A 12,597-nucleotide genomic window follows, 5' to 3' on the forward strand; every position below is an offset into this window, starting at 1 on the left:
AATAAAGGCAGTGATGACACCAAATTATACTAGTGCCGTATCCTTCACAGCCATATGCTGGCAGTTACAAACAAACAAACAAAAAAGCCAGTTTTACTTAATATCCTTGATGAAGCAGTAAAAATTACTTTTTCTAAATCTCAACCCTTGAACACATCTTTCTAGTATTCCTTGTGACAAAATGGGAAGGGTGCATAAAGCACTTCTGCGCGCTGCAAGTATGAAGATTGCCTTGAGGGAAAGTACTTCTGTGATTGAACTGCAAGGTGAACTGGCCACTTCTTCATGGAATATGACTAAGAGAAAAACTACGGTTATTTGACCTTGAGAATTTGGCAGGTATTTTCTCAAAAGTGAACAAGCAAGTTTGTCACTTCAAGGAAAACAGCTGATAGTATTTGTTGCCAATAATAAAATTTGATCTTCCAAGAAAAATCAAAATATTGGAAAACTAGTATCTGCCCCTATGAGTCTTCCAATTCCCAAATAATCTAAGAATTTTCTGATGAAGTAAGTGGTGACAACGAATGTGATTTTAAAAATATCTATAAAGGAATGTGTCAACATTTGGAAGATATGCATGCAATATTTTTTAAATGGCCAATGTATGATGTTACAAAGTCATGAAAGGCAAATGATCCATTCAAAGTGCAAGGCAGAAACCAAGTACAAAAAGTTTATTGATAGGATTTCAGATTCCATATTGCAACTACCCCACCACTTGCTGAGTTTGGGGGCAATATCAAAGAAATATACCCACAATTATCTGAAAAGGCTATTATTAAAATACTCTTCCCTTTTCCAACTACACATCTGTGTGAGGCCAGATTATCTTCATTTTCTTCAACCAAAACAACAAACCATAACAGACTGAATGTAGAAGCAGATATGAGAATCTAGTGTCTTCAGTTAAGCCAGTCATTAAAGAGATTTGCAAAAATGTAAAAATACCATTCTTCTCAATTTTTTTGCTTGAGAAAATATTTTTCATAAAAACAGAATTAATAATATAACATACAGTAGCTTTTTAAAAATGAATTGGTAAATATTTAAAATTTTTCTCAGCTTTAATTTCTAAATTAACATCAACAGTAGTAGATATAACCTATGTAAACAAAAGCATTTAGAGTCCTCAAATTTTAAGAGTAAAAGGGGTTCTGGGACCAAAACACCTGAGAACCACTGCTCTCTGGCGGTGCTACTCTGAGTGTGGTTCCCAGGGCAAACCAGTCTGCCACAAAACAAGCAGAGAAGGTAAGAGTGAGCATTTAGAAACTATGATAATTTGACATTGCGTGACATCTAGGCCCATGATCAGGGATCCTGTACCGTGTATTTTTTTTGTAAGGGGAGGCCTTTCATTTCCCTAATAGTTAATTTTATCGTATTTTACAGAAGTATTGGTCCATGGTGGACTGGAAAATTTTTTTAAAAGAGCAAAAAACTAGTCCTTTACCAATAACAGTTTGAAAAACGTCACTGTAAAGAAAATGTCTCAGGTCAATAGAGAAATATGAAAACTGGTCCTCTTGGGGAATCCAAGATAAGGCAGGTATGGAGAGAAGGACAAGCAGATCTTGACAGAAAGTATGGGTATCAGCGTAAACTCAACTGACTGAGTTACAGGAAAAGGATTATATCTTGGATTTGAAATTTTTAAATTTTATTAGACATTAACGGGAGATTACTTAAGGAATTATTTTTAAACCAAATTAAAATTTCATATGTAAAATAGCCTGTGAGAAAAGAGAAACATACGCAACTTGGTTTTCCATATCATCTCATCTGAGAAGAGCCAAGCATAAATTTGACTGTAATCCATCAAAGAAGGTTTATTAAAGTCCAAGCGTTTTGGAGGACAAAAACAAAAATACAGCCTCAACTAATAGGTAGGTCTGGAGGACAGGGTGGCGGGTACAAGCAGTAGGGTTACAAGAACACAGGACAGGTGAAAGCGGGCTTCTCGTTTTGTCCCGAGGCCGCGGGGCTCGTTTCTGGCACCATGGCGCCAAGGGCCTCCCCGAATCCTTATGCCGATTATGACAAATCCCTGGCTGAAGGCCACTCTGATTCTGCTGGGATGACTACTGAATTCTCACAACTCCTGAACAATAAGATTCAAGATCTCCTTCAGCGAATGGAGAGAAGCCTGAAGTCTGCAGACACTCGGGACAGCACTGTTTACACTGGCTGGGCAGGTATTGCTGTGCTTTACTTACACCTCTAGGATGTGTTTGGGGACCCTACCTACCTACAGATGGCACATGGCTATGTAAAGCAAAGTCCGAACTATCTGACCAAGCATTCCATCACCTTCCTTTGCGGGGATAGGGGCCCCCTGGCAGTGGCCGCTGTGGTGCATCACAAGATGAACAATGAGAAGCGGGCAGAGGACTGCATCGCCCAGCTAATTCACCTAAATAAGACTGATCCCCATATGCTCCAAATGAAATGCTCTATGGTCGAATGGGCTACATCTATGCTCTTCTCTTTGTGAAGAAGAACTCTGGAGTGGAAAAGATTCCTCAAAGCCATGTTCAGCAGATTTGTGAAACAGTCTTAACCTCTGGAGAAGACCTAGCTAGAAAGACTCCACTGGTGTATGAATGGTACCAAGAATACCATGTCGGGCTGCTCATGGCCTGGCAGGAATTTATTACCACCTGAGGCAGCCCAGCCTTCAAGTGAGCCATGGGAAGTTACACAGTTTGGTCAAGCCTAGTGTAGACTACGTCTGCCAGCTGAAATTCCCTTCCGGCAATTACCCTCCTCGTGTGGACAATACTCGGGATCTGCTAGTTCACTGGTGCCACGGTTCTCCTGGGGTAATCTACATGCTCATTCAGGCCTATAAGGTGTTCAAAGAGGAACAGTCTCTCAATGATGCCTATCAGCGTGCTGATGTGATCTGGCAGTGTGGCTCACTGAAGAAGGGGTACGGGCTGTGCCATGGCGCTGCAGGGAATGCCTACGGCCTTCCTGTCGCTGCACAACCTCACGCAGGACGCGAAGTACCTGTACAGGGCCTGTAAGTTCGCTGAATGGTGCTTAGATTATGGAGAACACAGATGCAGCACACCAGACACTCCCTTCTCCCTCTTTGAAGGGACGGCTGGAACAATTCATTTCTTGGCTGACCTCCTAGTGCCCACAAAAGCCAGGTTCCCTGCATTTGAACTGTAAAAGGAAAGTCCCCTCACTGCAACTCACTGCATGAGCCTCTCTATACATCAAACCCGGGCTAAAGCAACAATAGAGTCAAACTGTGTACTTTAGTTGATTTTTTTTTTCCAGAATATGTCTTTAGTTCAGTTCCTTTTTATTATTTACTTTTATTTTAAAATATCCAGGGAAATCTTAATTAACTTCAGTTTCTCCTAAAGGGAGGGTAGGTGATGTGTACAGTATTTTGAGAGCATATATGCATTTATTTCAGAACTTGGAGGCAGTCGTATTCTTTACTCAAGCTTATGAATATAACCATCTGTTACAGTTCTAAAAATGTTTAAAAGAAACTAAATGTAGATAAATACATGCTTATCGCTGGATATTGACATCCACCTCTTCCCTTTAGTATTTTTTTTTATGACACTTCTATGACTTTGCTTTTCTCTGAGTGGTTGATTATGAAACGGGACAAAAATATAACTATATGCTTCCAGGTCAAAAATTGAAAGAGTTGCCAACTGGGCTAGGGACCTAAACACCATTTTTCAGATTCACAATGCTTAAACTAGAGATAAACATACTTTCAAATTTGCCTCTTTTTGTTAGTAGAGCATCCAGGCTCTACAATCCAACATTTTTATCAAAAACTTCTGAAATGTGATGGTCGTTATATGAAAATTCTGATTTGAAGGTTATTTCTAGATAAGCTAACAGAAAGTTTGTTTTCTCCAAATAAGCTAGTATGTTTTGGAACTACTTATGTAAATTTGTTTCTTCTTTGGAATAACTGTAAGATCAGGAAATGAGATTTCTGTGTGTAAATATATTATGATTGAGTCCACCCTTTCTGACTGACCTTCTAAACTTTGTGTTTTACTTACTTTGCAATGACGATGCTTTATAAAGCGTTGGTTGCTGGGAAGAAGCCATAGGATATTTTCCTTCCTATCTGTCTAGATGTTGATCTTTTCACTAAATAGTAGAGCACTCTACTTGTTTAAAAAGGGGGAGGGGTGCTATACCGCAAAATCGCTAAGCTTTTGACAGGAATGCTGGTTCCTGAGAAGGTATTATCCAGTGATTATTCTTAGAACAAATGGCTTTTGTCTCTTTGCATACCCTAGGCTTTAACACTCATCCATTTCTGAGCCCTCAGGATCGGATACTGATATGGTAGGTGAAGAATCCCTGGTGCTTCAAATTCTGTACAAATGTTTTGACTCATCAGCTCCCATTCCTCCTTCTTCCATTGCTGACTTTCCCAGGCTTGTCTTTTCTATGTATTTTGACTGATTTTGAAACATTTTGCAGCTTTTAAGAAAACAGGCTCTAAAAATTTTTAATGTGCCTATTTCACGGCTCTCTCGGTCACAAAAACATGCTATTTTTATTGGAACTGTGAACCAAATCCCCACTGAGTACATGTTGGTTCCCGTGGATAGCAATCCCCTATTATTTTTCATTTAGCACCAAAATAGCTAATATTATTGGCAATTGCCTGACCCTTTAAAGGCTACTGACAGTAGGATCTAAAACACAGCCCACTGCTCAGTTCCCAGGATTAGCTTATTCCTCTGTGACTCATGCTAGCTGGGGACAACCTTGCGTCTCTCAGATGTGAAGCACTGCTGGCAAGCTCTGTGCAAGCCGTGCCTTTCTCGTGAACGTGTCACATGAACAGTGTCAGCATCCACAGGAAAGCTAATCTGCCTTTGGATGGGTGTCCAGCTTGAAAGAGCAGACCCCATTTGGTTTAGTTAAACGTCTTACTATACTTTTCCTGCACTTGTAGCTACTATAGTTACTAACCAAGGGAAAAATAACAAAACACTTTCTCTTAACTGGAGGAGACTGATCACAGTGCTTCACCAAACACCTTAATTAATTCAACCCCAGGAAGACATCAAGGCAGGGAGAAGAACACTTTGAATAAGATTCTTATTCCTATTTAGATTGCTGTTTAGCTACTGCCATCCATTAACAAATTTATCAATACAAACACAATCCAGTTTTCATTTTTTTCTTTAGCTTTTTAAGTTATTAAACTGGCAAGATTTTATATTTGTGCCATTGTTTATTTATGTTTAAGAGCTCAGAAAGTTTGATAGGATTTTAAACTCAGGCAAAGGCTATAAAACTCAGACTAATACCCTAACACCATGGTAGAAACTGAAACTTTAACATGAAGTTTCTTAGTTTTGAAAGGAAGAGGGATCATTTCAGTTCTATTTCTGTTACATCATTTTTCCCTCAGATATTTTTTGGTTAGAAAACAAAACGAAAAAATGCACAAAACTGCTTCCCAGAAAACTGAGTAGTATCTTTTATCTCCATGTAAAGACTAGGTAGTGAAACCTTAAAACCCTGTCAAGCAGTATTCATTTATCTTGTCGTGTGCTTCTATGAACATCACGATCAGTTATTTACATCAGTCCTATTGGTCCCATCAAGAAGTCAGTCTTTAATCCTTAGAGTCATTTGACCCTTTGATGTCACTTCCAATTATTTGGAATCAAAAGCCTTCACGGTAGGTAAAAGTGGCCATTTTCTCTCCTGTTACAACTTCCCAGCATGACTTAATTGAGAGGTGTACTTTGCTCATAAGTCCTCAGGTTAATTTATGTCTGATCTTATAATGCCCTGCCTTCTCTTGACTGAGTATGAAATACAAAACGTGAAGAGTAAACACTTATTCATCTACTCCTTTGGCTACTTGAACTCATCTATAATCCTTTGTTATTCATACTCAATTCTGACTTCGCTGCTGCTCCCCCTAAATAGGCCAGAGCACCCCACTTCTGTATTGTTAAGCTGTAGAACTGTTTCTCTCCTACAGGTACAAATCAGAGTAGGATATTCAGGGATCCTACACCAATGTTATATAGCCATTTACTGGAAAGGGCTGGAATTGTATGTATTTCTATGTTCCGTAAAGGATTTGACTTAACTGATTCTCAATGAAATTTTATTAGGACTATTAAAAAAAAAAAATAGGACATAATCTGTTTCCAAAAGTCAGAGTTACTTATTTAGAACCGAACAGATAATCCCAAAAGACTTTGAATTATAGTTAAAAACATGAAAACAAAAACTCACAGATAACATAAGCTCATTTTAATCTTTATTTTCAACTTCTTCCTCCATTAAATCACTTACTACAGAAGAAACAAATCAAACAATTTGTCTCTTTGTTGGCACTTTGTTTCCTGCTGGCTGGAAAACTATATAAAAGAGTGAAATAAAAACCCAAAGACCTGACAGATGGAGAAACAAGCACATCTGTCTCTGAATAATGAGCTAAATTTCCAATAGAAAAATGTGGAGGAAACATTTTTATATAACAAAAATAATATAGGTAAAACTGTCCGGTTTTAAATTTCTAAAAATATATTGGGATTAAAAGTTACAACAGGTATAATGTGATACCATTTAAAACTCTCAGTTAAAAATCTTTATTTTCATATCTATTAATTACAATATGCAAAGAGAAAAAGAATTACTCCCAAACTCTTTTTCTCTTTTGGCCGCACCTCAAGGCTTATGGGATCTTAATTCCCCCACCAGGGATTGAACCTTCGTGCCCTGGCAGTGAGAGCACAGAGTCCTAACCACTGGACTGTCAGGGAATTCCCGGAATTACTCCCAAACTCTTAATAGTTGTTATATATCTGGAGGATGAGACTATGGGCAACTCTGCCTTCTGAACATATATAATGTATTGTCATAAGCAGAAAGAGCATTCCATTTTTAATTTTTACACTTAAAATGAGATCTAAACAATGAAATACAACAAAATAGACATGTGATCCAAACATCTTTCAATGTGCTCTTCAAAGAATTATATCTGTAAGTGTGAAAACTGCTAAATACGTTTTCCAATGCTGAGAATCTGACTAATAACAATACTGACTAATAACAGTATGGAAACCATTGATTACTATATAAAATTCAAGACAAATTTTACAAAGTAGTTTAGATAATAAGCAGCATAAAATGTTTCACAGGTATCATGTGTGGAACATAATCAACAAAATCAAGTTTTATACTGTGTTTCTGGTTTGTAGAAAAACTGTCAAAAAACTACTTCATTTAAAACTGCACTGCACAGCCATGCAATGAAATATTATTTGGCAATAAAAAGAGACAAAGTACTGATACATGCCACAACACAGATGAACCTCTAAACATGATGCTAAGTGAAAGAAACCAGACATAAAAGGCCACATATTATATGATTAGATTTATATGAAATGCCCAGAAAAGGCAAATCTATAGAGACAAAAAGTAATTAGTGGCTTCTTAGAGCTGGGGAGCAGAGGGGAGAATGGGAAGTGACTCCTAATGGATGTGGGATTTCTTTTTTGGGCTGATGAAAGAAGTGATAAAGTTAGATTGTGGTAACTGGTCACACAACTCTGGAAACGTACTAAACATCATTAAATTGCAGGCTTTAAAAGGGTGAATTTTATGGCATGTAAATGATATCTCAAGAAGGCTATTATTTTAAAAACTACTGCAGGAAAGAGAAAATTTAAAATATTATCAGTATGTACATTTTTCAAACCTAAATTCTCAGATTTCGGTTTCCTCAACAATACAAACAAAATCAGTTTTTCCAGTACTAAAGTAGGGAGGACCAGACCAGATTAAGTCATAAAATAAATTTAAACACTTCCTTTGGAATACAAGATGAAGCATAGATTATGCTTTCATTTGTACCCCAGAAAAAAGCTATATTAGTAAGTTTTCATAGAGTAATTAAATGTGAAATTCTTTATATAATCTCAAAAGGATGCTTTCCTAAGGGGACAGAACTGAAGAGCCACAACTCTCACGTGATGTAATATCTTAGAGTGCTCTGGAGGCCCAGATAGGGACTTGTGTATTGTTTTATCTAAGAAGGCTTGTCCCTTTCTTCTCCCATTCAAGAATCACAGATTATTAAATGTGCAAGGTACTCAAGAGATTAAGAGTCCAACAGCCCCACTATATAAATGAAGGGGCTAGGACTGCCTCCCCCAGTCTCTGTAAATTATGAGTAGGGGAATTCAATTACTTTCCTTTTATTATACAGTAGTAGTTAAGAGTGGAGGTTAGGGACTAAGATTTCTTTAAGACTCTATTCACAGATCCCAAACATAAGGATAATAGTACCTACTTCATAGTGTCGCTGCTATGAGGACTGCTTAAGAAAATATACATGAGAATTGTTTGTTTTTTCATTTACTTTTTGGCCACGTCATGCAGCACGTGGGGTCTCAGCTGCCCAACCAGGGATCCAACCCATGCCCCACGCGTTGGAAGCGTGGAGTCTTAACCATTGGACCCCCAGGGAAGTCCTACAAGAGAATTGTTTAACACTGTGCCTTGCACAGGAGTGGACATCCAACAGTGTTGGTTTTTTTTTTAAACTTCTGCCCCATCGATACTTCTAGTCACCCCAACCTTTAATCAGCAGATTATAGTGACAAGATGATTGCCTTCTGTATCTGGGTGGATTTCTTGCTGGGTAGCACAAGAGTTACAAATATGGCAGATCCCGTCACAAATCTGACTTGCCAGACACTTTTTCTCCTCATAACAGTGAACAGGGACCAAGATAGAAAGTTTAAAATGAGAGAAAAAGAAATAGGTGCAGGGCTTCCCTGGTGGCGCAGTGGTTAAGAATCCGCCTGCCAATGCAGGGGACACGGGTTTGAGCCCTGGTCCGGGAAGATCCCACATGCCATGGAGCAACTAGGCCCGTGTGCCACAACTACTGAGCCTGCGCTCTAGAGCCCGCGAGCCACAACTACTGAAGCCCGTGTGCCACAACTACTGAAGCCCACGCGCCTAGAGCCTGTGCTCTGCAACGAGAAGCCACCACAATGAGAAGCCTGCGCCCCGCAACAAAGAGTAGCCCCCGCTCACTGCAACTAGAGAAAGCCCGCGTGCAGCAGCGAAGACCCAATGCAGCCAAAAATTAAATAAATGAATAAATAAATAAATTAAAAAAAAAAAGAAATAGGTGCAAAGTTGTCACAGACAATAAGGGACTCGACAAGTGAGTTCGCAAAGCAAATATCCAGAAATAAATTCCCAACTCCAACCTTCCTCTGGCTACTAAGCAAGTCCATTCCAAATGCTAAAATCTCAGGAATCTATTCTACAGGTTTTGGTCAAACTCTGGAAAAGGAGTAAAGTTAGAATACAGGTTTTCTTAACATTTATTAACATTCCTAAGGTAGGATTCTATGCCATGTAGCTGGCTTCAAACCATACTTCTATTTCATATTGAATTTATAAGCATGTCCCAGTAAATTTACAGATTCAAAAATGGAGTAAAAAAAATTTTTTTTCATTAAAAACAAACAAACCACCACCCGCAAAAACAAAAAACAAAAAAAAATGGAAAGAAGGAGGAAAAAGGCATCTTGCAAAATTTATCAGGATGAAAAGCACTTGTCTGAGTAAAAAATTACTACCCACAGGAGTCAAAGATGAAATAAAAATGTTCAAAGAAAGCTTGGCCCAAATGTCTATTACGCTCATATACAACATCTCATTACCTATCGGTCTGCTTGCTTTTGGAGGTCAGATTAAGGTTTTTTAAAAAAATAAGTGTGACAGAAATTATAAAAAGGGTGTTCTAAGGGAAAACAAGGACCATGTCAGCTGTAGAGGCTCTCTGCCAGTTAAGATGACCGTAATTATTTCACTGTTCTTTAAAAACTGATACTGATATGTGTTTGGGTGTCAGATTATATTATCACGTATGTATTATATTCATAAACAACATTTTAGACTCACTTTTTTGCCACAACTTTTTACTAATGTCCATTTATGCCTTTTCTTACCTCTTGTGTTAATTTTGGTGTGAACCTCGAGTTGGGGATCACTTGAAACCATACAAGGCCACCAAGGATAGGTTCCCACCTTAGACCAAACAAGATCGCCAACCTGGAACTTAACACCAGCGGACACTTCTGTTGTTGGAACAGAAGGTGACATCGGCTGAACCTGTAGGAAAAGGTCATAAAAAACTTCACTCATACTTTTCTCTGATGCTTGCTATCGGTATCTAGCAAAAGGGAAGAAGAGAGGAGGAAGATAAGCCCCACTCCAAATACTGAAAAGAGGACTGATGGTTTCTGTTGCCAAATTATTGATAAGGCATCTCAAAAATTCACATCTATTAAAAAGTGGTCATAGTTTTGAAAAGGAAAATAATTCGCTAAAAATATCTACCTTTTAAACCAGCTCCAAGATTTATTTCAGTATAACTTCTGAAGTAATAATACATGCTATGTGTGTTCTAATTTAATCACTCTGCTTCCACCTTCTCACACCATGTTTGGTTAGACAGTATTCACTAAAGCCACTCACCGGGAGCTCCTCTTTCAGTACTGGATCTTCTCTTGGTTTTTCTGATACAGTGTCAACCCTCTCATTTGGTCTCTATGTGAAAAGAATAAAATGGCAGCAAACCAAAGAACAGTGACACACACAAAGAGTCAAAGAAAACTAAACAGCAAAGGGAATAAAGGACATTTATTAGCTGAATAATGTAAGGAGGAAAAATACAACTTACATAGTACATGATGCTGTGTCTTAACATCCATTGTCCATTCTACACCACAGCTATAGCTCCCATTTCTTACTTTATCACTTTTAAAACTTAATTTGTTGATTTTCATTTTTTTTAACCTATCAGAGCGCAGAAAAATGGGCACTCTGAGATTGCTAGTAAGATGTAACTTGGAATTCTTCTAGAGAGCCATTTGGCAATATGTATGAAAAGCCTTAAATTTTCAGACTCTGACCCTGCAAATCCACTTCTAAAAGTGTATACTGCAAAAGCACTGATATATACACATACTGATAGATACACACAAAGATATGCACACCAGTGCTATTTTAAGAGCAAATATTAGAATTAGACATTAGTCTAGATGTCCAAAAGCACAGAATTCGTTAAATAAATTGTAGTACAACTAGATAGTGGGATAATATAAAATTTTAAATGACACGGAAAAATAACAATATAATGTTATTTGAAAACAGCAAATTGAAAAGCAGTTTGTATAGTGTGATTCCAATCTTGGAAAAATAATTTCTTATGTGTACAGAAGAAAAAGACGAGAAGGATACCACCAGGTGATGGAATAAGTGATTTTCTTGGATGTGTTTTTCTATATTTGTCAAATTGCTTATAATAAACATCACATTACTTTTCTAATCATAAAACCCACAAATACGTTATTTAAAAACTGATTTCTACAATCCTTTGAGGAGGCAGTTTGGAAGTATCTATCAAAATTCAAAATATGTACGCTCTTCAATTTAACAATTATATTTTAGGAACCTATCCTACAGAAATACACAAAGTGAGAAAATCTAAGCAGAGGGATGGTAACTACAACATTATTTCATGTCAGTAATCCACATCTATCAAAATCTTCCTACTTTTTTTTTCCTACTTTTTATTTTAAAATAGCCTGTATACATACGCCTTGAAAAATATGTGATACATTGTACAATAAATTGATAAGAGTAGTTATCTTTGAGGAACAAGATTAGGGAAGCGGTGAGGGAAGATCTATACTTGTATATTATTTGTGTTTTCTGTAAAAAGCAAATTACTTTTGTAATTTAAAAGGTTTAAAAACTTTTCTTGTCAAAGAACAGAATTTAGTTTAGATGGCTTAAAAAAAGAGAAATATATCCATTAACTTGGCTCTAATTCCACTTAAAAAGTATTGCTAATTCTAGAAGTTACTTAAAATTCTCATTCAATTAATTCAAGCAGTTTAAGACGCTGCTATAAAAACAAAGTTTTATTAAATAAAAGAAACTGTAAAAATGATGAAGAAATGATAAGCCAGACTCATGTGCCAAACCCCAAGTATCATTCATTCATTCAGCAGTGCCTACGACTTTCCAGGCACTGTTCTAGAAGTTGGGTATACAATGTTGTAACAGACAGATAGGATCCCTGATCTCAAAGAGCTCACAGTTGGGCAGAAGAGACAGACATTAAACAAACACAAACATACACTCATACAATGTAAATGTAAAAAGAGAAATAATGGTGTATCTGTATGTAGCTATGATATGAAGGTCAGGAAAGGCCTGAGAAAGTATAATCTGAATCAAAAGAGGAGGAGTTAATCTAGTAGAAAGTGGGGGAAAGACCACTCCAGAGAGAAGTGGCATGTGTGAAGTCCCTGAGGTTAAACAAAGGCAGAAACTTCAAAAAAGCCATTACAACGGACTTAACTGCCCCAAGGAAGAGAGAGGTTACAAGATGGGAGTGGAGAGGAGGCTACATCACCAGGGCCTTGTAAGCCACATTTAAGTGTTTTATCCTAAGTGCACCGAAAGCCTCTGAAGAGGATTAGGTAGAGAAGTAATACACAGCCAATTTCTGTTTTAAAAGGATCACGTTAG

The 12,597-nt window shown here is 37.5% G+C and overlaps 1 protein-coding gene and 1 pseudogene across 6 annotated transcripts in view; one reads left to right on the plus strand and one right to left on the minus strand.

The window, feature by feature from the left end:
• Positions 1–12,597, minus strand: part of NSD3 (nuclear receptor binding SET domain protein 3) — a 105,718-nt gene that overhangs the window by 50,832 nt on the left and 42,289 nt on the right. For all 5 annotated transcript variants that reach the window (XM_082863877.1, XM_082863876.1, XM_082863878.1 and 2 more), the window contains exons 3-4: positions 10,534–10,605; positions 10,005–10,167 (exon numbers count right to left, since the gene is read on the minus strand). In XM_082863877.1, coding sequence (XP_082720003.1) covers positions 10,005–10,167; positions 10,534–10,605 — 235 coding nt within the window. The remainder of the gene's footprint in view (positions 1–10,004; positions 10,168–10,533; positions 10,606–12,597) is intronic.
• On the plus strand, positions 1,977–3,229 carry LOC309977652 (glutathione S-transferase LANCL1-like; annotated as a pseudogene). The gene has a single exon. The product of its transcript is annotated as a glutathione S-transferase LANCL1-like (transcript).

This window comes from Leucopleurus acutus (genome assembly GCF_964270905.1).
Source record: "Leucopleurus acutus genome assembly, chromosome: 21".
NCBI lineage: Eukaryota > Metazoa > Chordata > Mammalia > Artiodactyla > Delphinidae > Leucopleurus > Leucopleurus acutus.